The sequence below is a fragment of the Heteronotia binoei genome, chromosome 5, assembly GCF_032191835.1.
Source record: "Heteronotia binoei isolate CCM8104 ecotype False Entrance Well chromosome 5, APGP_CSIRO_Hbin_v1, whole genome shotgun sequence".
Taxonomy (NCBI): Eukaryota; Metazoa; Chordata; class Lepidosauria; order Squamata; family Gekkonidae; genus Heteronotia; species Heteronotia binoei.
In genome coordinates, this window is record NC_083227.1 from 134,505,483 (window position 1) to 134,530,917 (window position 25,435).

The 25,435-nt window shown below is 40.9% G+C and overlaps 1 protein-coding gene across 1 annotated transcript in view; it reads right to left on the reverse strand.

Moving 5' to 3' along the window:
• Positions 1 to 25,005, reverse strand: part of CATSPER3 (cation channel sperm associated 3) — an 80,280-nt gene extending 55,275 nt beyond the window's left edge. The window contains exons 1-2 of the mRNA XM_060238329.1: positions 24,895 to 25,005; positions 18,703 to 18,856 (exon numbers count right to left, since the gene is read on the reverse strand). Of these exons, the coding sequence (XP_060094312.1) occupies positions 18,703 to 18,856; positions 24,895 to 25,004 (264 nt within the window). The 5' untranslated portion in view covers position 25,005. The remainder of the gene's footprint in view (positions 1 to 18,702; positions 18,857 to 24,894) is intronic.
• Between the last annotated feature and the right edge of the window lie 430 nt (positions 25,006 to 25,435).

The window sequence follows — 25,435 nt, forward strand, 5'->3', positions numbered from 1 at the left end:
GGATCAAGGAGCCATTCAGAATCCTGTCAACATCAGTAGAGGAAAGCAGATTGAAGTTGTGGAAGACTGAATCCAAAGGCAGCCAAGGGGCCCCCAGTTCACATACTGTATCAATATTGGTGGGTAGGTCACATCAGACTGACAGGACTTTATCTGCAAAAAAAAGCTCACAAATGCCTCACAGCCAACAGCTGAATTTCTACTATTTTGGCTATCCTTAATATGGGAACATGGGGAAAGGAAGCTGGGAGCACTGGCCCTCTTGGCAGGTAATCCCTAAAATGGCCAATTGGTGGCAGTGATACCAAAAGAGGGAAAGAAAACCCCCCTGAGGGTCAGGCAGGCAAGCATAGTGGCACATCACTAGGTGTATGCTCCGATGGCTGTTGGTAACTAGATGCTTCAGAGGGCCAAATGGATAGGCACATGCAAATCTCTACCAACTGGAGTGTCCATGTTTAAGGTCAAACTCTATACAATAGTCTAACCTCAAAGTTACTATGGCATAGATCCATGTGGCTAGATTGACCTAGTCAAGGCAGGGAGCTATCTTCTAAGCTAAACATGGTAGAAGAAAGCTGTTTTTTTTTTTTTTTTTGCAGCTGCATTAACTTGCTTCTCCAGTTCTAACACTAGGTCCACTATAACACCTGGGTCTTAATTGAGTGAGTAGACAGCTGACTGTTTTAATGACCAAGGAAAGGTGCCCTACTCAGTGATTCCTTCATGATGGACTCACTGACATTATGCTTTCATGGACAATGATTTCTGTGGTTATAAAGTATAAAGTAGCAGTGGAGGATGGTAAGCAGTGGGGTGCCGCAGGGCTCGGTACTGGGTCCCATGCTCTTTAACTTGTTCATAAATGATTTAGAGTTGGGAGTGAGCAGTGAAGTGGCCAAGTTTGCGGATGACACTAAATTGTTCAGGGTGGTGAGAACCAGAGAGGATTGTGAGGAACTCCAAAGGGATCTGTTGAGGCTGGGTGAGTGGGCGTCAACGTGGCAGATGCGGTTCAATGTGGCCAAGTGCAAAGTAATGCACATTGGGGCCAAGAATCCCAGCTACAAATACAAGTTGATGGGGTGTGAACTGGCAGAGACTGACCAAGAGAGAGATCTTGGGGTCGTGGTAGATAACTCACTGAAAATGTCAAGACAGTGTGCGTTTGCAATAAAAAAGGCCAACGCCATGCTGGGAATTATTAGGAAGGGAATTGAAAACAAATCAGCCAGTATCATAATGCCCCTGTATAAATCGATGGCGCGGTCTCATTTGGAGCAGTTCTGGTCGCCGCACCTCAAAAAGGATATTATAGCATTGGAGAAAGTCCAGAGAAGGACAACTAGAATGATTAAAGGGCTGGAGCACTTTCCCTATGAAGAAAGGTTGAAACGCTTGGGACTCTTTAGCTTGGAGAAACGTCGACTGCAGGGTGACATGATAGAGGTTTACAAGATAATGCATGGGATGGAGAAAGTAGAGAAAGAAGTACTTTTCTCCCTTTCTCACAATACAAGAACTCGTGGGCATTCGATGAAATTGCTGAGCAGACAGGTTAAAACGGATAAAAGGAAGTACTTCTTCACCCAAAGGGTGATTAACATGTGGAATTCACTGCCACAGGAGGTGGTGGCGGCCACAAGTATAGCCACCTTCAAGAAGGGTTTAGATAAAAATATGGAGCACAGGTCCATCAGTGGCTATTAGCCACAGTGTATGTGTTTATACAAAATTTTTTGCCACTGTGTGACACAGAGTGTTGGACTTGATGGGCTGTTGGCCTGATCCAACATGGCTTCTCTTATGTTCTTAAAGTAGGAGTCATGGCACCATTAACTGTGACATGGTGGAAGTCTATAGGAAGCTCAGCAAAAAGAAGTATAGCAAAAACACAACTTAAATTAAAAATTTATATTAAAACAAGAATTTGCTAGTGAGCTTCTTTGGGAAATATAGTAAGGAAAGGTGAAAATATCTATCCATTTCCAATAATGTCCACATTGTAAATAGAGTGTAGAACTTGTTAATCCTCTCCCTCTCAAATGCTTGACTTTTTTTAAAAAAAATAAGCTATGAATGGACTTCTTGACATTAGCCAGACTTCTCTTTTGGCTTCCATGTCTCAAGGATATATAATTAAGGCCCAGAGGTTTGTGTACAGTAGCTGACTTTGTGTAAATTAAAACATTCAAGGTGTGTGGAAGATAAGTGTTTCTCAAGAGGAAAATTAAATCATGAGACAGAGATTATTAACAATATGAACACTTTCATTTCAAATTCAAAAATGTGCCAGTAAGTTCTGTTCAAGTCTGATGGTGCAGCAGAAATTCCACAAATGCAAAATCTGTAGTAGGTGTGGCAAGGAGCAACAATACAGGATACTACTGTACAAAATAATTGTCAAATCAAAAGGTTGCCAGAAAGAGCTGCCTTATTGCTACTGTTTAATATCTTTCACAGTGCCCTCTTAATTTAACCAAACTTGTCCTGCTCTTCAGTAGTCTCTAGACTAAGTTTTTTGCTAAAGGAAGGGGTGGGATAATTTCCACCAATTCCCCCTTTTTGCATCATACTCTTGAAATGCCTCTCATGCCGTTCCTGATGGTCCCCTGGGTGAGATCAGTGTGCTTCGTGGAAGGAGGGAGGAGTGTTCTGATCCACTGACAGAAATGCCTTGTGTGAGTGAAAAATTTAGTCCTCCCAATTGTCTCTTCTGAAATACAGATGCACACATGTATGTATGTTATGTACCATCAAGTCACTTCTGACTTATGGCGACCCTATAAATTAATGGCCTCCAAAACATCCTATCATTAACAACCTTGCTCAGGTCTGGCAAACTGTGGTTTTAATAATGAGGCTTTTCAGGGGAGGGTACTGTCATCATCAGTAGTGGCATGAGTGGCATCACAGCACCCTGTTGTTGTTTTTTAAAGGCCCTAAGAATATTAACATATTGCTAGAGCATTGTAACTATAGGCTTGGCAAGTTCTCTGAATTCCCAGATCTCATATGAAAAAAAGTCTATAGCCTTTTTCCCTTCTAGTGATATGCCTTTTTCCTTACATCTCCATGAGAGAAGGCACTACAGACTTACTTTGTTGTATTTACATGATGATCTTTGAGTGGTCATCTGTTCAAGTCACACTGGGTTTTGCACCTGTGCCAGAACCTCATTGGTATCTTCAAAAGCTGTAGACATACACCTCTTCTGGGTGGGGCTTACATCAGCTCTGAGGAGCAGGCATCTACTGAGCATGCCTGGAGCTGAGGCAAACCCACCCACCACTCAGTTCCTTCCAAACACTGCCATCTCCCACTAACCATAAAGCAAGTTAGTGGGAGATGCCAGCAATGGAGAAGGCTGGGTGGGAGTGTGTGACTGCACAGATGACCACTTGAAGATCATCAGTTACAGTTGTGGTCTCTGTGCAGGTCACACACTGGGTGATTAGTGACCTAAATTGGACCAGGATGATGGGTGTTGGCATCTACCAGAACTGATGTAGCTATACCCAGGAAGAAAAATGTGGTTGGTAGATATCAATTACTCTATGGAAAACATTTATTGCATAACATGAACAAATAAGTACTCAAATGTGTAATACATAGTCAGAACAACATCATGCCCACTAATTGTGAATGAGGCAGAGAAACTACTTTGATTTACATATTCAACCACACTAATGTTATATTACTTACGTTTGACTATTAATATTTGGTTGTCTGTAGTAACAGTGGGAAAAACTATAACACATTAGAAGAAGCATCAGTGGAATATCAATTGAAGGATGGTTTGTCCAAACTTAGTGTCTTTCCAAGCCTTTAGATCCAAGGCTGTGCAAAGGTAGATGGAGAGTTCCATGTGGCCGCTGCGCAAATGTCCTCCATAGAAACCCCCACCATGAATGATGATGATGTTGTCACGACTCTTACTGAGTGCACCTTAGGTTTGCAGGGTAAAGGTTCATTGGTCAATTGGTAACACAGTACAATGGCAGAGGACACCCAATTGGAAAGACATTGTCTGAAAATGACAAGATCCTTTCTTGGGTTAAAGTAACAGATGAACAATTTTTTGTCTTTTCTGAATGATGAGGTTCTGGAGAGATAAAATACAAAAGCCTGATGGACATCCAGCAGGCAGAAGGCCCTCTGTCCATTGTCGTGTGGTGCCAAGAAAAATGATGGGAATATTATAGTCAGAGAACTGTGAAAAGGGGAAACAACTTTAGGAAGAAATGCAAGCTCCAGCCAAAGTACTACATGGACGTGGTGGAAAACTGTATGGTGGATCTGACCTTAAGGAGCAGAGTTCACTAGCCCTTCTGGCTGATGTAAATGCTACCAGAAGTGCTACTTTCCATGATACCAGGTACATTGAAGTTGTTGCTAGTGGCTCAAAGGACTTCCCTATTAAATAAGTGAGAACAAGCGAGAAGCTCCAAGATGGTTCAAATGGTCTTTGCAGTGGCTGAAGATGTAGAATGCCCCATAGGAAGGCCCTAAGTGTGGGGTGAGAAAAAATTGGGTGACCAATAACACAATTATGGTACGCCGAAATCGCTGCCATATGGACTTTAATTGTAGAGAACCTAAGTCCTGACTTATGTAGAGTAGGAAGGTAGACAAGGATTGAAAAGAGGGAGGCTGAAGAAGAATCAAATCCCTCAGTCATTACATACATAACAAACCAAGACCACTTAAGGTGATATGACCACCAGGTTCAATAAGATGTCTGATACATCTGGTGGAAGGGTCATGGTTGAATCTTCCATGCTGTGACCTTGAAAAATCCTGGGTTGTGATGCAGGAGACAGCCCTCTTGTTGCAACAGTAGATCTACATGGACAAGGAGACATATATATCGATCCCTGGATAGTTGAAGAAGGAGCAGAAAGCAAGGTTGTCTCAGCCACCATGGTGCAATCAATATGGAGGTTATCTGGTTGGAGATTACCTTTTGTAGTACTCACAGGATTAGAGGGAATGGAAGAAACATGTAATATAGCTGTCCCATCCATCAACGGAGAAACACATCTCCCAGAGAACCTCAAGCTGATTGACCCCTTGAGTAGAAAACTGGACAACTGGTATTGCTTGCAGTTGCAAAAGCATTTATCATTGGATAGCCCAACTGGAATACCTTTGCAAGTGAAGGGTTGTGTGACCAGTGTCCGGCTTAGAGCATCTGCCTAAAGATTGTTGATGCCAGGGATGTATATGGCTGTTGGTTGGATACTGTGTCAGAGACACCAGTCCCAGAGATGTATGGCCAACTGATGTAAGGTTGATGAGGTTGTACCCTCTTGTTTGAGGTTGTAGTTCACCATCATCGTGTTGTCTGTGGCAAACTGAACAGATTTGTTTTGAAGTACTGGAAGGAAGGAGCGACGCACATTCCACACCACTAGCAGCTCAAGGGCAATGATGTGTGGCTGTTTTTGTGTTTCTGTCCCTTACCCTTGGACCAACAATTCCCCACAGTGGGCTCCCTAATCCCACAGGGATGCATCTGTGTACACAGTCACTTCTGCTGTCCTTGGGCAAAATGATATTCCTGGAAGAAGATTGGTAAGAGAGGCCCACCATTGAAATGCTGTGCGTACTGCAGGTGGGATGGTTACCTTGAGATAAGGAGGTACTGTTGCAGGGTTGTAATTTTTTTAGGAACCATAATTGTAGGGGTCTTGTGTGGAGCTTTGTAAGAGGCACAACTGCTGTGGTGGCTGCCATGAGTCCCACTAACCGCCGTATCATTTTGGCTGTCTGTGCATGCCTTGTGATACATTCTGTTGCTACTGTTCACAACACTGAGGCTCTGTCCATGGGCAGGAAAGCCTTGCTCATTGTCAAGTCAAGGAGTCCTCTGATAAATTGAATCCTCTGTGTCAATATTAAAGATTATTTCTTTGCATTCACACAGAGACCCAAAGATGGAAAAAGGTTGAGAGTAAATGCAATGTCTGTTCAGATGCAGTCCAGTGAAGGGGCAACGAGCAGCCAATTGTCGATTTATGGGAACACCAATACACTTTGAACCCTTAAGACTGCTGCCACCACTGTCATGCACTTTGTAAAAGCCCGTGGTGCTGTTGAAATTCCGAATGGCAGTGCCCTGAACTGATAGTGAGACTGTCCTACTGCAAAGTGTTAGTAATGCTGATATTTGGATTGTATAGTTATGTGAAAACAAGCGTCTTTCCAGTCTATGGATGCCATCCAGGCACCTGATGGAACCAGTGGGAGAATAGAGTGCAATGTCACTATCCAGAACTTCTGTTTCTTTATATGTTTGTTCACACCCCGAAGACTGAGAATGGGTCATTTCCCCCCATTTCTTTTTGGCACTAGGAAGTACCGTGGATAATAACCCTGGTGTTGCTGGGTTTGTGGTACTTTCTTGATGGCCCCCTTCAGCAGAAGGTCCTGTATCTCTGACCAAAGTGGTTGTGATGGGGGTGTGAACACAAAGTGCAGCATCTGAGGCAGGGAGTCGAACTCTATCACATAGCCCATTTGAATAATGATGAGGACCCATTGATCGGTGGTGATGTCTTCTCATTTGGTGATAAAAGGAAAAAGACAGGCCCCTACTTGTGGAGTGGTGGTGGCAATGGTGGTGATGGCTGTATTGTGGCCATCTGTGGATTCAAAAGGACTGTTGGCTTGTTGTGGTGCTTGTTTATATATATATATATATATATATATATATATATATATATATATATATATATATATATATATATATATATATATATATATATATATATATATATATATATATATATATATATATATATATATATATATATATATAGACTGATATGGTTACTTTATGGAGTGCATCACTTCCATGATTCAGTGTGGGTTGGGGATCAGGGATGACTATAGAATGTTGGTTTCCATTGTCCTTGACTTGAACACTGAACAGGTTGAGGGGCCACTCCTAAATTCTTGGCACATTTTCAGCTCTCTTCCACTGCTTTCAAAGTCTCGTTGGTGATAGTGTGGAAGAGTTCATTTCCATCAAAAGGAGGGTCTCCAATGCATTGCTTAATGTCTTGTTGTATAGTGGTAGATCTGAGCCATGCATGTCTATGTAGAGTGTTGGCTGTTGCTATAGTACTAGAGAAACATGTGATAGTATGTCTTGCAGTTGTTATGTGTTGTTTTGTGACCCTCTGCAACTGTTGTAGAAGAGAAGAGGCTTGATTATGGGTCTTATCGGGGAGGTGAGATGCAGCTAAGTACACCATGTATGTCTGCAATTTTGCCACTGGAGATGTGGATGAATAAATTTTCTTTGCCATAGTGACAATTTTTCACCCTTCTCTGTCAGGGGGTGTGAGGTATTTTGCCCGTTTGGTTTTTGATGATGAATGTACAACTACCATATTGGGCTCAGCGTGTGTCTGAAGGAATTTTGCATCTTTGCATTAGACTCTATACATGGCCTTATAACGCTTAATAACCAACTGGCTTATTCCATGCTTCCTGAATAGTTGCCAAATGAGCTGGCAGTAAAGGCAAAAACACAGCAGTGGGTAAGACATTTTGCAAAATGTCATGTACAACATCTGATACCGAAGGAGTATCTGTTGTGAGCCTGGATCCTAGAGTGGTGGCCATGCCTTGCACCAAGTCCATGAAACTTTTGGTACTTTCAATAGAAGGGAGAGATCGTTGTTTAGCAAGGTTGGGCTCAGTAGAAGCCTCAGCCCCATCTTCTGCATTAGAGTGTGAGTCAGCATCAGTCTTGTGGACTGTGAGTGCAAAGAAGACCCTTGCCAGTAAGTGCCGATTTGTCCATGGTAGGAACTAATGTTTTTTTTCCCAGCTCTCTTCCCGACCCTGAAAGGCTGTGTCCAGCATCCCCTATGTGATTATGTACTTGATGAGTCACCTTTCTAGGGGAGTGTGAATAACACTATGTGATAATGAGAATCATAATGCCTGTGTTGAGAGCAGGATTGGGATCTTGAATACCTCAGGTACCAAGATCAACCATGGCAGGGTTGCCAATAATCATGTTTGTACTGAAAGTGTGCCCTGATAAATAGCAGTGATGATCCCTCTGCCTGCAATCACTGTAATACACATAAGGGGCGTGGCGTCGCACGCATAGGGAATGGACGCCTGAAAACAGAGCTCCTTACTTACCCCTGCCAAATCCACTTAAGCAAGCGCCCAGCGTTGTTGTTTGTTTTCTTTTTTTTCTTTAATTAGTATGGGAACAGTAGATGGTCAAAAGCCCAGATCAAAAAGAAATTCAAGGAACTCTGTTAAAGACTATTTTCCAAAAAAGCCCAAGGCTAAGGCCTCAGGAAAAGCAAGCAGCCCTGCAAGCAAGATGGCGTCGGGAGAAGGGGAAAACACAGCAGCAGACCTAGCTTCATTTCGTTCTGAGGTAATGGAGGCTTTTCAAAAACTGGAAAAAAATATGACTGACAAAATATCTGCCATGATCCAGCCCCTTTTTGCTCAATTGGAGGGTTTCAAAACGTCCTTAGAGAAGGTGGCAGAGACGGCAGATTCTGCTTTTAACATGGCTTGTGCAGTGCAGGAGGACACTCAATATTTTTATAAAAGAGATGAATGGGCCACTGATAAAATTATTGCACTTGAGAACCAACTGAAAATGGGGAATGTTAAAATTCGCGGGCTCCCCGAGAACTCTGCCTCTCCCTCTGACCTAAAATCTCTTATAGCCTCCTGGTTATCAAAGGCATTGGGTTTTTCTGAATCTGATCTTTGTGCCCTGGAGGCTGCATATAGAATTGGCCCTTTGCTCAGACAGAAAACTTCGTTGCCTAGGGACATTTTAGTCCGTTTCTCTTCTGCCTCAGTTAAATCCAAGCTGCTGCAAAAAGCCCGGGCTATAAATCCACTTCTGCTAGGAGATTACAACATCCAAATTCTACAGGATTTGTCTTCTGAAACCTTGCAAAGGCGGAAAATTTTGAAGCCAATTATAGAAATCCTGAACAGGGAAAACATCAGATATCGATGGGTTGCTTCGTACAAGCTGCAAGTTACTGTACAGGATCGGTCGTTTGTCGCTGGAGGCCTTGACTCAGACCTAAGCATGCTCAGTGATTTGAATCTTCCTGTTCCCACCGGCCTTATAGAAGCAGCCTCTCATGCTCACTCAATAACTTCAGACACTAGATGGCGTCGTGTGCCTATGAACCGTCCTGATCGGCCTGTTTCTCCTAGAAGCTAAACGCTGGAACTGTTGCTATGCAGAAATCTTCCCTTTTTTTTGTGGATTCTTGACGTCCCTTTTTTTTTTTCCTGACATATAAGCTTTGCCTATTGAACTGCTGACTTATAAGCTTTGCCTACGTGTAACTCTGTCACGGCTTAGAAATATGCTGATGATTGTTTCGTGCCTATGAAGCAATGTTTATATACGAAATTGGGGGGTTTCCCCCTCCTTTTTTTTGGTTATTTATATCTTTTGAACACAATGTTATGAATGTGAGGGAGTTATTAATTCAAATCAACTCATTAAAGGAAATCTTCTTGGTTGATTGGGTATGCATGATTGGAAGAATGGGGTGACTTGGAATATATGGTTTGAGTAGGAGCTGGAATGGGGAGGCTGGGTGTTGAGTGAGGGAGTGGGAGAGAGGGAGGGAGAGAGAGTGAGGGGGGGGTAGATCAGAGTGAGAAACTTGAATAGTATGATTAGGGTTTTATATCAATATATTTCTTTCTACTATGAGTTAATGAATTGTCAGGACCTTTTCCCTTCCTGTGTGAATTGTTGAATGGAAATGAATCTGTGAGACAGAGGGTGGGTAGGGAATGTATGTGTGTGTCAGTTTGTGCCTTATGCTACTATGAAGGTTTGGAAACTTGTTTCCCTCACCATCATATCTCCCTACATAGGCTTATAAGTGGCTGAAGGATAGTTGGTGGAGAGTGTTTGGGGAGACCAGTATTTAATAGTGTTCATAGTTCTGTTTAAAGTTTCATTGTATTTTTATCATAGTGTCTTAAGTCTTACAATAACTTTGTGATCGAGATCTGATGCTGTTACACATGGTATATTAGTTTGCCTGTAATTATCTTTAATTCACTAACCTGAGTTGGTAAAAGGCACAGGTTTTATTATATGTGGCTTTCTAGGCATTTTAGCCTTGACTCGATCAGCTTTGTTTGGCCTTTCATTATAAACTTTCTATACATTCGGCTCTGTTATTCTATTTATAAATTTTATTTTTGCTGGGTTGATAGTGTTAAATATAAGCATTTTTGGCAGAGAGGGAGAATGGAGAACTTCAGTTTTTTTAATTAGCTCCATTTGGTAGTTGTTGCTAGTTGTGTGGTGTCTTCAGTAACGAAGACTTCCGCTTCAAATTTATCCTTTTAAGTAAATAGTTGTTGTTTTCCCAAGTTTGGGTTAACAGAGTTGGAGGGTGAGTTAGTGGCTAGTGTCTGTTAATGCTAGACCACTGGTGTTGGTTATGGTTTTTTGTTTGTGTTACGGGCAGCATAACTGTATTGAATTATTATGGATTTAGTTGGAAGTTTTTTAAAGCCTTTGATCTGAAATCTGTCCTCATACCTTTGAAATTTGATCTACAGGATTCACCTCTAGCTATCCTGGTGGCACCTGGGTTCAAAGCTATGAATTGCAATAATTTTGATAACCTTGGTTATTTCCTCTTTCAATTATGGCAGAGTGCCACTTGAAATTTCTATCTCTAAACTGTAATGGACTAAATAATTTAATTAAGAAAAAACGGGTTGCCTCTGCCATCTCTCGTCAGAAACCAGATATAGTTTTTTTGCAAGAAACTCACCTTAAGGGTAACCAGCCCAAGGTCTTCCAGTCAAAATTTTTTGCTCATCAATTTCAAGCTTACAGGTCTTCCAAAGCAAGAGGTGTGGCCATCTTAATAGGTAAATCAGTCCAATTCACTTTTGAAAATTCCTCAATTGACCCTAGGGGTCGGTATATTTTTATCAATGGGGTCTTTAATGGTAGCCCTTATACTCTGGCATCGGTGTATGCTCCAAATGATGGACAAATTGCATTTATTAAAGATACGTTGTCACAACTTCAAACTTTTCATAAAGGGCCCATTATTTTGGGAGGAGATCTCAACTATGTTGTCCATCCTTCTTTAGATAGATCTCAAAAAAGCCTGCTACCTCTATCTGCCAATAAATGGGCTCAATCAAAAGATTCGAATGGCCAAAATGATTTAGCTCAAATTTTTCAATCCTATAATCTGTCAGACATTTGGAGAAGCAGGCATCCAAAAGAAAGAGACTATACCTTCTTTTCTTCTCGTCATCAAACTTATTCCAGAATAGATTTTCTTTTAGTTTCGGATTCTATTTCTAACCTTTTTTTTAAAGTAGACATTGGCCCAATGATTTGGTCTGATCATGCATGGTTGGAAGGTTATATGTCAGGAATCACTGAAAGATCTTTTTCTTTTAATTGGAGATTGGATAGTAAACTTCTGTCTATGAAATCGGTTACAGATTCCATTGAAAAAGACATTAAAGATTTTTTTCAATTCAATACTGAGTGTGGAGTACCTCAGCATATAGTTTGGGACTCGTTTAAAGCTGTAATTCGTGGCAGATTTTTGGCTATTGCCTCTTCGTATAAAAAAGAAAAAGACAAAATTAGATCTGATTTGGTTGCCAACATTACCAAATTGAAAGAGAAATTTAAAAAAATTGGTAGCAAAAAAAACTTATTCAAAACTTCTTATAGAAAGGAAAAAATTAAAATCTTTTGACGTCTCCAAGATTCAAAAACAAATGGCTTATATAAAACAAAAATATTGGTTTCGAACTCCTCAATCCCTTAAACTCCTATCATGGAAGGTTAAAAAGAGAATATCCTCAATGGCTATTTCTTCCATTCGTTCGAAATCCGGTACCTTGAAACATTCCACTAAGGATATTGTAGGAGTTTTTAAAAAATACTATTCATCTCTATATTCCTCCCAGCATCCAGCATCAGACCTTATTTCATCTTTTTTAGACACTCACTCAGTTATTAAGCCTGTTTCTCCTGAGGTTAAATCCCTTTTGGACAAACCTTTTACTGCACTTGAAATACAGGAGACTATCAAGTCTATGAAATCCAATAAATCTCCAGGCCGAGATGGCTTTATACCAGAATTTTATAAATTTTTTAATACTTTGTTGGCTCCCATCTTGGCGGACGCCTGTAATCAGTTTGTACAGTCTGGTTCTTTTCCAGTTACTTGGTCACAGGCAAAAATCATTCTTCTACCAAAGAAAGACAAAGACTTGCTAGACCCTAGTTCATACAGGCCGATATCGCTCCTTAATTGTGATTACAAGATTTTTACAGCAGCCCTGGTGGCTAGGCTTAATACTTTTATAGGGAACTACATTCATCCTGACCAATCGGGCTTTATCCCATACCGTGAGTTAACGGACAATACTAGAATGGTCCTTGATGTTATTCAATACTGCCGGAAATTTAATATTGAGTCTTCTTTTATCTTGTCTATTGATTTTGAAAAAGCCTTTGATTCCGTTGAAGTTCCTTATCTTACAACCTTACTGCAGAAAATGAATTTTGGCCCGAATTTTCTGAAGATAATCCATTCTTTATATAAGTCGCCTTCTGCTATTCTTTCTATTAATAATTTGGATTCTGAAGAATTTAATCTTTTCAGAGGGACGAGGCAAGGTTGCCCCTTGTCTCCTCTGCTTTTTGCAATCGCAATTGAACCTCTTGCTAATGCTATCCGTAATACCATTATTATTGCTGGTATCCCTATTAGAAAGAAACAAATTAAGGTGTCTTTGTTTGCAGATGACCTAGTGCTTTTTGTTACAAAACCTAAGACTTCTTTACCAGCTGTCTTTGATTTATTATCTGTATTTTCTTCTATATCAGGTCTTCGAGTAAACCCATCTAAAACCATTCTTTATCCCATCACAATTTCAGATGCTCTCCAAGATTCCATCTACTCAAATTATCACTTCAAAAAAATGGATAGATATTGGACATATTTGGGGATCAATATACCTTTAAAATTGGGAGATATTTTTAAAGTCAATCATCATTTATTGATTAAGGACATTCTTACTATGCAAAAGAATAAAAATTCTTCACTCATTCCCTGGAACGAAAAAATTCAGATTATTAAATCTTTTATTTTTCCCAAATTTCTGTTTTTATTTTGAGCCATTCCTATTCTTATTCCTGAGGATTTATTTGTGGGTTGGCGTCGTTCGTTCTTAAGATACATTTGGAACAAGGGCTTATCTAGAATAGGGTATGCAACTCTTATTCGTTCTAAATCCTCAGGTGGTCTGGCTCTTCCAGATCTGCATAAATTTTATGAAGCTGCCATTTTAGGAGGCCTTGTCAGATACCATGATGCTGATTTAAATTCAGGCTGGAAGGTCCTAGAAGATACCTATCTAAATAACAAATCGTTTCAATCTACATTATGGGAATTTCCAAAGAAGAGACCTCCTAATATCTCCTCCAACCTTTTCCTTAAAGCTATTTTTCAGATTTGGGACAAACGCCGCCTCTCTTTAGCCCCTCCTATGTCTCCACTATCTCATTTTATGGATGTTTCTTGGTTTCAACCGGGGTTTTTTTACAAGTCTTTTCCAATTTGGAAAAAATATAATCTTCATAGGTTTGTGGATATTTTGTCCAATGGAAAAGTGCTCGACAAAAAATCTTTAGAAGAGAAAACTGGTGGGACAAAAATCCCATGGTTTGAATACTTGCAAACTAACAACTTGGTGACATCACTCTCAAAGAAATACAATTTCAATCGACCTCTTACTTTCTTTGAATCCTTGCTACAATCTCCTTTTTTAAAGCGGAAGGGACTGATTTCATTTATCTATAAGGGTTTGCTAGACATTGATGCTGTTGATTTGTTATCCTATCAAGAAATTTGGCAAAGGAATAGTTCAATTAATTTTCAGGAGGATGTTTGGCAACAAATCTGGTCATCTCCTTCGTTTGTTTCAAAATCATTGAATATACAATTACAAACTCAAAAAAATTTGTTCCGGTGGTATTTAACACCTCAGAGATTAAGCCATATGGCGATAAATCAATCCTCCAAATGTTGGAAAAATTGTGGAGAGGTGGGCACATTTATACACTGCTGGTGGTCTTGCCCGAGGGTGCAGTCGTTTTGGGCAGTAATTGTGGCAAAAATCAAGGCTATCACGGGCTATAGTTTACCCTTAAGATTGGAACTCATTTTGCTTGACTGTTGGAAAGGTATTTCTATTACTTCTCTCAATAAATCCCTGATATCCCTGTTACTAGCTGCTGCTAAAATGGTGTTAGCCCAATTTTGGAAATCTCCCAATATTCCTCCAGTTAAAGCCTGGTATGCTAAAATCTGGGAGGTTTATGCTATGGACAAGATAGCAGATAGTTTATGCAATATAAATAATTCAGAAGGTAAAGATTCTCTGATGTACAAGTGGCTTCCATTTCTTAAATTTTCTTTTAGTCCTGTAGATCAGATGCGTACATGTATTCCTGGTAGATATTATGACATTATTAATTTGATGTAATTAACATATGGACAGAGTACTTATTTTTTAATTCAGCTGCCAAGTATGTATGTATGTGTAAATGTATGTATGTGTTGTTTTGTTTGTATTTTGTGTATATATATATATATTGTTTTCTGCTGGTATGCTATGCTTATACACAAAGAATGATTGCAGATACAGTCATTGATTGCTTTATTTGTATGTTTACTAAATTCAATAAAAAAGTTTTTGGACAAAAAAAAAAATACACATAAGAGATCATTCTGAACAGCCTGACCCAAATGGAGATCTGTCCTCTCTTTGTCCTCAGGACTTTGATCTAGATTGTAATGACCTGGGTGCCTGGGTCAAAGATCTGAGAGACGCACAATCGTCCTCCACCAGAATAATAAGTGGTGGGTTGGAGTGCACAGATGGTGAGTGAAATATTGTTGCTTGCTCCTGTGTCTCCGTTTTATTTTTAAGAGTTATCAGGTTCATTTGCTGTGTATCTATGGCAGATTGCGTTTCCAAACAGTGTTCTAACGGGGATTGGGTGGAAATTCCTGTCAGTATTACTGGGTCAACCCTAGGTGTTGCTGATGTCTGGAGGCATCAGCCCGTTTTGAGCCATTGTTAGACGTCAGGGTCTTCGGCTTTGAAGATTTTGCTCTCAAGTCAGATGACATCTTCAGATTATCATGTTTTGATATTTTTTTTAAGGGGATGGCATTATCTTACATAAGGCTGAATCTCCCTGCTCTTTATTGGGGGAGGTGGCATGTTATGGCTAGAAGAAGCCTGTGGCATATTAGGAGTGAGAGATTTCTCTAACAGGAACATCTTGAGATGAGCTGCCTTGTTCTTTTTCACTTGCTGTTTAAACTTCAGACACTTCTGATAGGAATCAGTGTGATGACTTTCCCCCAAGCACAAGAGACAACAACTGCGGCCATCTGTGGGGGGGATTTTTGCATTACAGTCTGAGCAGCATTTAAAGAAAGAGGAACCTTCCATACCCTGCTCCCTCAGGGATGGGAGAGAGGGAAAATGATCAGGGACAATGAACCATGATCTACATTTAAATGGATATCTCTCTCTCTCTCTCTCTTTCCTTTCCTTTTACTATTTTCTTTTTCAGAACTTAGGAGTTGAAAAGAGGCTGTCACAGAGAGGCAAAGAAAGATGCCCGGCTGTGAAGACAATAAGGAAGGAACTGAGTGGTGGGTGGGGTTTGCCTAAGCTCCAGGCATGCTCAGTAGATGCCTGCTCCTCAGAGCTGAGGTAAGAGGTACATATTTACAGCTTTAGAAGCTACCAACAAGGGTTCTGGTGCAGGCCCAAAACCCAGTGTGTGATCTTCACAGAGACCATGAAGAAGATGATTAGGCTATACCATGCTGCCTTCCCCCACCTCTATTCCAGTTTACTAGCATATTTGCAGACCTTAGATGTAGTTATATACATTTCTGTTCACAAGTGTATACATAATCTTCTTAAGATTCTTCAAACATAGTAATTGTAAATATTACTGAAGAAGTGGGAGACCTGCAAGGGCTTGGACAGAGAATCTTATTTTCCCTTCTGGCACTATTCCCTTTTCCCTTTACTGAAAGCCCTCATACTTTCTCCCCTTTCCCCATTTCTTCTCTCCTCCCCACCCACCAGCCAATCTACCTTTATCTCCCTGACCCATCTTCAGTTTTTCTTCCTTCCCTTCCTCTGGCTGCTTTTACCTAGGAAAATTATGCATGGTATTGGCCATCAGATCAGGTCACGTTGTGTGGTGCTGGCTGCTTGGCTGGGCAGTTGTGCAGAGGGGAACCCATAAATTTGCAGGATTTACCTAATTTTCCCCTGTATTCCCATCCCCACGCTATTTCTTCTCTCCTTCCCACCCACCAACTAACCAACCTTATATCTGCCTTGGTACTTCAGCTATATTTATTATATATTTACTTCATTTATACCCCGACTTTTTTTCTTTTTAAAAAAGTTTTCAATTTTTTTCCTGTAAACCTTGGGCATACAGAAAGATCTGTCTTATCTATTCATGGCTACAATCTCAGGATTTAAGTGTCCACAGATTGAGAATTAGATAGATTGATTATGCCATGAAAAGCTATGTGCAATTGTACTCTTATTCAACTAAAATTACATATCACCAATTCTGTTGAAGCGAGTGGAATTAATTAGTCAAAGGTACTCATAAGCCCCAATGCTTTCAATGGGTTTTGAGGTTTTGCACCCAAGTGAATTATTTCTATTTTTCTTAATAGTCGATCCACTAGCATCAGAATCACATTGAGCATACAGGCTCCACACGTCTTTCCTCCTGCAGTTTTCCTGTTGCCACATCAGTTTATTTTTTTACAGTTTTGCCTTTAAAAATGAGGATTTTTGAGCAAGGATGCTGTCGTTATTGGTGGTGTTACAACCCCATTTGTTGTCCTATTAATATACTACTAGAAGAGGGGCTTGGTGTGCTCATGTGTCAGAATCACCACACTGTTGTGAGAAAATGTGAGAAAATGCCCTCCACTCAAAGGTTCACCCAATATTTGGATGTCTGGAGCTGTAAACTGGTTTCAAAAAGGTTTCCCCTTTGACAAAAAGGTGGCAAAAGAAAAAGAGTCAACTGCTCACCCATCTGCTCAATTGCATTCAAGCAGCTGATACATAATGTTAAGTTATGTAAATATCTGTAGCAGATTGGGCTAGCAGGGCCACTCTGTGGCAGTCACCACCGGAATTGAAAGTGATAACAAATATCCCCCAAAACACATTTTAAAAAATCAAATCCCTGTTAAAAAGGGAGCATCATAGGGGAGGGGTTGCTGGATATTAAGACACAGGCACCTCTTATAGAGGTATACTGCTATCAGTTAACTTTTCAAACAATTTAAAAAGGCCTATGCAAGGAAAAATCCTTTTGGGGGGGATGGGGGGCATATCAGGAGAGCCAAGCACAAAGGCAAAGAGTGAAGGTTGCATGGCTGTAAAGAGCAACAACTGCTCACATGCCTTCAGAAAGTGCAAGGAAGCAAACAGCTGTAGAGAAAAAATGGGGGAGGCAGAGAAAGAAAACTGCTACAAGCACACAGAAACAGAAATGATCACTTCTGTGCCTTCTTATAGTGATATTATTGCTATGAGGAGACTTTTTTAAAAAAAACTTGAAAATCTGCCAACAAAAGGGATAAAAATTCCTCATTACTAAAGAGAGGAAAGAGATCACAGGATGGGCTTGTCCCACAGTCACAGTCCTGTCAGTAGAAAGTGGGAGGAACCAGCAAAAGGACAAACAAATGTGACTCAACCCAATGCTAGATAAAGATGAGGGGTAGAAGTGTTCCAAAAGAAACAGGAAGAATAGGGGAAAAATGCAAGGTGAAATGTAATGATCCACAAGAATGTGCAAAAGATGGAATAAACTGAAACAGTATGGGATCAGAACCACCACCATGTCTGGAGAACCCCTTAGTCACTGCTACAGTGTGTCTTAAAATATCTAGCACTTTGCTCAAGTAGGATTGCCAAGTCCTACCTTGGCTTTGGTGGGGGATCTTTCTTGTATGTGCTTTGCATGTACAATGCAATGATGTCACCTGGAAGTGATACCATTGTGCTGGCACATCACACCGGGACACTCTAGGATTTGGGTAAAACTCTGTGGTACCATAGAGTTTTTACCCAAATGCTAGAACTTCCCCTGCGCAATGTGCCTAGCATGATGACATCACTTCTGGATGATGTCATTGTGCTGGGCATGTTGTGCAATGATGGAGCTCTTTGGGGTGTGGATCTTCCCGGTGGCCTGCTCCACACTGATGGGCTGGGTGGGGGCCCCCAAACCAGGGGAACCTCCATTCCCAGCAGGAACTTTGCAGCTCTGTGCTCAAGTAGCCCTTAAAACCTGGTATCACATACAGATAATCTTTGGATACTGTTTTCAACTGATTAATTACAAAGTTGACAAAGATATAAAAATAAGACACCCACATCATGATTTGTCAAGAGAGAGGGGAATTTTGTCTTATATATCTTACATTTTGCTACTCAGTTTTCTCATCTAACTCTCTGAAAAAGAGAAAACCAATTTTGTATTTTAAAATTAATCAAATAAAATGAGAAACTTAACACATTTCAAAAGTGTGAGATTTTTGTTACCTCCAGGAAGTAAAATGACTCATATCGAACTTTAAAATCAGTCTCTATAACCAAAAATATTGCATTGAGTGCGATGGTGCTGATCATAAGAGACTTGAACAGTGGATGGCCTAATATTGTTTTAATATATTCACATAGCTCAGGGTCTGTTCTCCTGGGAAGAGAAAGATAATGGCAGAGTTGAATCTATAAAGCAGACAATATCATTTATCTGAACAGTCCAAGGGTTATCTGAGCCAGGCTGGCAGTTGATTATTTAAAGAAATGTAAATTCATGCTGTGAGCCAAAGGCTGGGAAAGACTTTGAACTGGACAATTAAGGTTTCTCAGAAAAAAATCAATTGGGAAGGGGTTTGGACATGGGGGTGAGATTCTAAACTACAAATCTTTTGTTGGCTTGCCATTCAATTGGTTTGATCCAAGAGGAAAAGTTCAGTTGGGGAATAATAGGTGACTGGGGAATGTAATTCAAGTTAAATTGAGAATAATGAGCAATATCCTACTTTAGGCTGGAGGAAGGCTTCAGACGTTGTTTAGTGGAGAGGTAGGATACAAGTCAATATATCATGTTTCCATTGCTCAGATGGACCAAACTACATGGTGCATACTGCGTGTAATGATAACCCAGTGCCTGGTTGTGTAATATTAATTAAAATATTTTGGAAGAAGGGAACTATGAAGTAAAGTAGTAGCAGGAGATGGGACTATTATGAACATCTTGGGAAAGGGATACATTTGTACCAGAAAAACAGTGAATTAGGAAAGGATTAAGTTTCAGTGCACATAAATTCTCTGTTCTCTATCATTCCTTCTGAAATTAGGTTTTCCTCTAAAAAGGAAATGTTGAATAACCATTATGTGGTTTTCTATATAATGTCTAATGTGGCCTTTGAAGAGGCCATGCTGACATAATGCACACTTTCTCTCCATGGCCCTTTGCTCTCGTACATAAATCCCCCTCCGTTGCTGGTCTTAACTACAGCTTACTCTTCCCAAAGAACCTGAAATCAGTTTCAAACCCTATTTTAACATTTTCTTGGTCATAAGAAAATTCTGGTTAGCTGAAACCATAGTTAGCAGTAGCACAGCATAAATCTTAAGCATGGCCATGGCCCATGGGAAGAAGGTAGGGAGAAATCACATGAGAGGGGCAGGGAGGGAATAGTTGATCCTTCCACCTGCTTCTGTTCCCATGGTTAAAAGGACTGGCTCAAAGTGAGAATATATGACACAGAAAAGTCAAGCATTTCAAGGTTGTCTTTTTAAAAATTTATCCAGCACTATCAATGTACATTTACATTTTACAGAATAAAAGTTATTTCCAGGCATAATAGGCAGCAAGGGAAAAGAGACGGAGGTCTCTGAGGGAGCAGGGTGCCAGTTTCCCAAACTTCTGCTAGCTGAGGCACACTTCTTCTAAGTGAAAATAGGGGGCACAATTCCTTATTAATTTTGACAAACATTTACAGAATGTAGAAGTACAACTTCTGTGGCTTCAGAAGAACCAATATAATCTGCATTGCATGAGTTGCTGCTCTGTGCACATCTCCCAACTGGGAGTAAGCTCCGATAAGGACAAGCAGACATAAAACTGACAGGCTCTCAGAGAAGGTGGGGACAATCCAATCACATTCAATATAAAGATGTGTGGAATTATCCACCCTTCCAAAGTACTTAGTTGCAAAGTAACAATACCATAATAGTGAATGATGCAGACTATGGGTAGATCTTAGGCTCACAGGAGTCTTTGGTTTTTTGTGCCACACCAGTTGACACCACCACCACAGTTTGCTATAGTTAGCACCCAACTATTCAGAGCTAGAAATTACAAGATAATATTTTGGCTTTTCTGACTCTTGTCTATCAAGTCTTCCTGCAACAAAAGAAATCAAAGAAAGATGTAGCAAACAGGATTCATAGGATCCATCTTAGAGGAAGAGAGTAGTAGGATCCAAACCCATGTCTATGTTGTTTAGTCTAATGACTCTAGTTGATTAAACATTAAAGCTTTGCCATTCTTTGAATATACTGCACCAGTCCCCAGATATTTCCTGAGTCAGACCTGGCAGCCCTCCTGCAAGCCTACCTTGCAGGGAGGATTTTCTTGTTTAGCCCCAGAAGGCTGGGAATTTGCCCTTTGCTTTCTAACAGTGGGAACAGTCAAAAAGGGTGATAGCAGACTACTGGACTGGTGTGTAAGGAGCCGCATATCAAGGGTTTGTAATTTTGTGTTCTGCAGTCCTTACCCCAAAGTGTTCTGGCCCAAAATGTGATGCCCTCTGATATGCCCTATAATGGAAGGAAGCCTGCAATGCCTGAATGTTCATGCATCTTCATCTGCAGAACATCTCAAGGTACCCTGAAAAAGGCACCTTTTATGAATCTGTGGTTAGCCTTGCACAAACATGGGACAGCCTAGAAACACCAGCCCTGAAAGAGACTGCAAAGAGGACTTCAGCCTTGTCTACGTGTCCCCCACCCCCTCTTCTGGTGAGTATTACATCAATGAAGTCCCAGCATCTTCCTCCCTTTGGAAGTTCCTTTTATCTTTCTTAAGTGTAAATCTCCTCCAGTAACATTCCTCTATGACACATTTGCCTATGTCCTTTCATGATCACTCTCCCTTTGTAGTGCAAATATCTCTGGTCACCCTCTCTGAAAAACAAGTTTATTTTCCTGGATTATCAAAGTGAAACATATTATCTTTAGAAGTATCAAAACAGATGGGATCAGCCATCTATCCTGCACATGGATATACCCAACAGGGTGCCATCACACCTTCCAGTAAGAGCAGGCCTGTAGCCTCAGGGGGGGTCTGTGGGGGCACTGTCTCCTGACTTCCAGGCAGGGCCCCCTGACTCTTGGGGGCTCTGCAGGGCACAGTCTACTTTTTTTTCTTTTTGCCATGGCTGAGATGGCAAAGTATCATCAGTGGCAGGTGGAGCCAGAAGAGCTGAGCAGGGCACAGTGCCCTGCAGCAGCAAAAGCAGCAGGCAGAGAGGAGGAGGAGCAGGAAGTGGAGGAAGCCACGTGGAATGGAGCTGCTGGCTGCAAAGTGGGGGAGAGGGAGGTAGAAGGAAACCCCCTGCTTGCACATGAGATGCAGTCCCTTCTTGACTACTAAGTTTTAGGGCTGGCTGCCTCAACCTGGCCACTTTCAGAGCCTCCAGCTTTTGCCCCTATCCGCTTCTGAGAAGCGGTGGATGGGAAAGCATGCCCCCTGACTTTTTAAAAAGTCCCCCGACTTTCAAAATCCTGGCTACGGCCCTGGATAAGAGTCTGAGAACCTCCTGATCAAAGATGAGAGAATCCTCATCTTTTTGTTCAAAACACTTCACACCTGCCACCCGGGACAGCTACCCAACCACTGCTCAGAGTGTGTTACTCTAAGTGTGCCTACAGAGTTGCACCCCCAAATTCATCATTTGGGTCCCTGGATCATGATACACTGGTTGTTCAGGATCTCTCCTTTAGTACTTCTTCACATCCAGATTGGTAAATATTACCCCCAAGCTCCCTTTTATGTCTCTAAATTCCTTTGTTTCACTATGGTCTTGCTTGTGTGAATTACTTGCTTGCTTTGTGTGTATGTGTTGCATTTACCCAGTATTTCTCCATAGAACAACTTTCTTTTACAATTTGTCTCAATTATACAAGGAGTTTTTCTCTCTTGAAATTGACCCTAGTATACACAGGTGCAAACATCCTGCCTGCTATACCTTTTTTCCAGCTTTGCCTCATAGGTAATTTCCCCATCTAAACTGAGAAAGGCAATTCAAAGACTGGATGGAGATGCTTTGACACTAGCTTCATGTTATGTGTGAAGGAAGAAAATCACAAAATAACAACTTCATTCATAACCTACCTTTCATACTGATTCTCAAGACAAATTACAAAATGGGGGAGGGGGAATGAAATAAACAGCATAGATCTCTAATAAACAAAACAATGCAGTGGGCTAGGACTGCAGAGCTGAAAAACAGTGCAAGCCAATTAATTAAAAAGGCAACAAAACATACACTGTAGGGTAAGAACTACCTAAAGCAGGTATTCACTTGAACTCATTTGTTATGAGGACTGGATCTGACATAAATAGGACTTTGTGGGCCTAGCCCACACGTGTAAAATGTAATGCCAGGTAGCAGAGATATAAACTTTATAAAGGATACAAACACAATTAAAGATTTTTTTACTTAAAATACAGACATGCTTAAAACTTTTGCAATATTTTGTTTAAAATGGAAAGGTGGGGGAACAGCAGGATTCGACAATGCAATTTTAAAAATAAAACATCAAGAAAAAGCACAAGGATTACAGCAGAAAGTAAAAATATAGACTAAAATATTAAATGCTCTGAGCCTAGGAAAACATGAAATAGCTGAGCATTGCTTCTCTCCCCCGCCCACACACACACACCTACTCAGAATGGCAGTAGCTCTCCAGTGTGATGTCCCCCTTTGGATGTGGGACATCAACCTAAAGTTCCATTTAGGTTGATGTAAGTGGCAGAACGGCACAGGTCTGTTGCACCGCCCCATCACATGCAGATGTCAGCGGTGAGGCACAGTGGCTGTCTATCAGTGCAACTGAGGCATAGGTCTCTGCACCAGCAAGGTTGTGGGTGGTGTTGAGGGCATGGCCAGAGTCCAATTCCAATTTATTATGGTCAATTGACCAGCAATAACAATATACTAAATCTCAATATACTAAGTCACAAACCACAATTTCTGACTACATAAAAACATTCTCATATTCAAATTCCACCAATGTTAAACCTAAAAATGGCATTATTAACCATCTCTACTTTGTTAAAAACTTCCACTTATTTATGGCTAAAAACAATATTTTGCTACTACCTGAATTACAGACTTCTTAGTATCTTCCAATAAGTATTTCAGTAGCATGACATCTGCAAATTTCAGATAATTATCCAGAGGTTTAAATTTAGAGAGTAATGGGAATATTAACTGATGTCTCTCTCTGGAATAGAGCTCACAATGTAAAAGAATGTGAGTGAGTTTCTGACAGTTTCTGACTTTTCTGAGCATATACAGCATCTTTGATGGATAAGCCAGCAAAGAAACCTTCCTTGCAATACATTAGAAGGGAGGGCATCAAAATACACCCTGGAAAAGGCCCATCTTTACTTTTCATACATGATGTTAGATAAATATGAGGCTGCAGCAAATCCAGAACAAGATTTTAATTTGCTATACATGCTGGGTAAGAGTGCTTCATCAGTTTGAACCTCAATGTCAGTCCAACATTGGTGAACGAAAGATTTAACTTTACATAAGGAAAGGAAATGTCCCCTGTGCAAGCACCATAATCCAGTTGATCTCAGTTTGTCTATTATTCTAATAGATCAATCAGGATAAGGGGTAGATGCTAAAAAAAAAAGGGATCAATCCTGTAGGCTTCAGATGGGTTCTTAGCCATTAGTAAATTGAAACCATCCAGATTTTCAGTTCCATTCTTGGTAGTCCAGCCTCTTGTCTTAAGACTAAGTTGGATATACATTTCGGTGCATTAAATAGTACTCTGAGAAAAAACAGTAAAGGTAGTCCCCTGTGCAAGCACCAGCTGTTTTCTACTCTGGGGTGACGTTGCTTTCACAACGTTTTCACAGCAGACTTTTTATGAAGAAGATGAAGAAGATATTGGATTTATATCCCGCCCTCCACTCCGAAGAGTCTCAGAGCGGCTCACAATCTCCTTTACCTTCCTCCCCCACAACAGACACCCTGTGAGGTAGGTGGGGCGGAGAGGACTCTCACAGCAGCTGCTCTTTCAAGGACAACCTCTGCCAGAGCTATGGCTGACCCAAGGCCATTCCAGCAGGTGCAAGTGGAGGAGTGGGGAATCAAACCCGGTTCTCCCAGATAAGAGTCCGCACACTTAACCACTACACCAAACTGGCTCTCACACCAAACTGGCTTATGGGGTGGTTTGCCATTGCCTTCCCCAGTCATCTACACTTTCTCCCCAGAAAGCTGGGTACTCATTTTACCGACCTCAGAAGGATGGAAGGCTGAGTCAACCTGGAGCCAGCTGCCTGAACCAGCTTCCGGTGGGATCTAACTCAGGTTGTGAGCAGAGGGCTCCAATTGAGGTACTGCAGCTTTACCACTCTGCACCATGGGGCTGGTAGCAGTAAACTACAGGTAAAACTAAAAGTAAAACTTATATTACCTGTATCGTCCTAGGAGAAGTTTTTCTTTAACTTCAGAGGTAGACTTAAAAGCCTCAAGAGGCAACTTTTCAGTAAGTCGTTTTCCTTCAAAAAAACTCAAATCCTCCATAATCACAATATATGATATTCTGTAGGTTGGAACAACACAGCACAGTAGAAAAAAGAATGGAATGCCCTATGTGACCTCATGCACTTTGTGATGTCATATCTACAGCTCAAGAATGAAGCACAAGACCTAACTGGCCAAACTATAGCTCAGGAGCCACATGTGGCTCTTTCACACATATTGTGTGGCTCTCGAAGCCCCCACTACCCCTTCAGCCAGCTTGGAGAAGGCATTTGTCTCTTTAAATCACTTCTTCAAGCCAGCCGGCAGCTTGGAGAACACATTTAAAGTTAAAATTGCATTATTTCCACCTCTCTCTCTATAATATAGTGGGTTCTATGGATCAATGAGGCGAGGTGGTAGAGCTCTTTATTGATTTCAGCATAGTAAAGGTTAAGCATAAGACTGGGGCCTGGGCCAAGAGGGCCATCTAT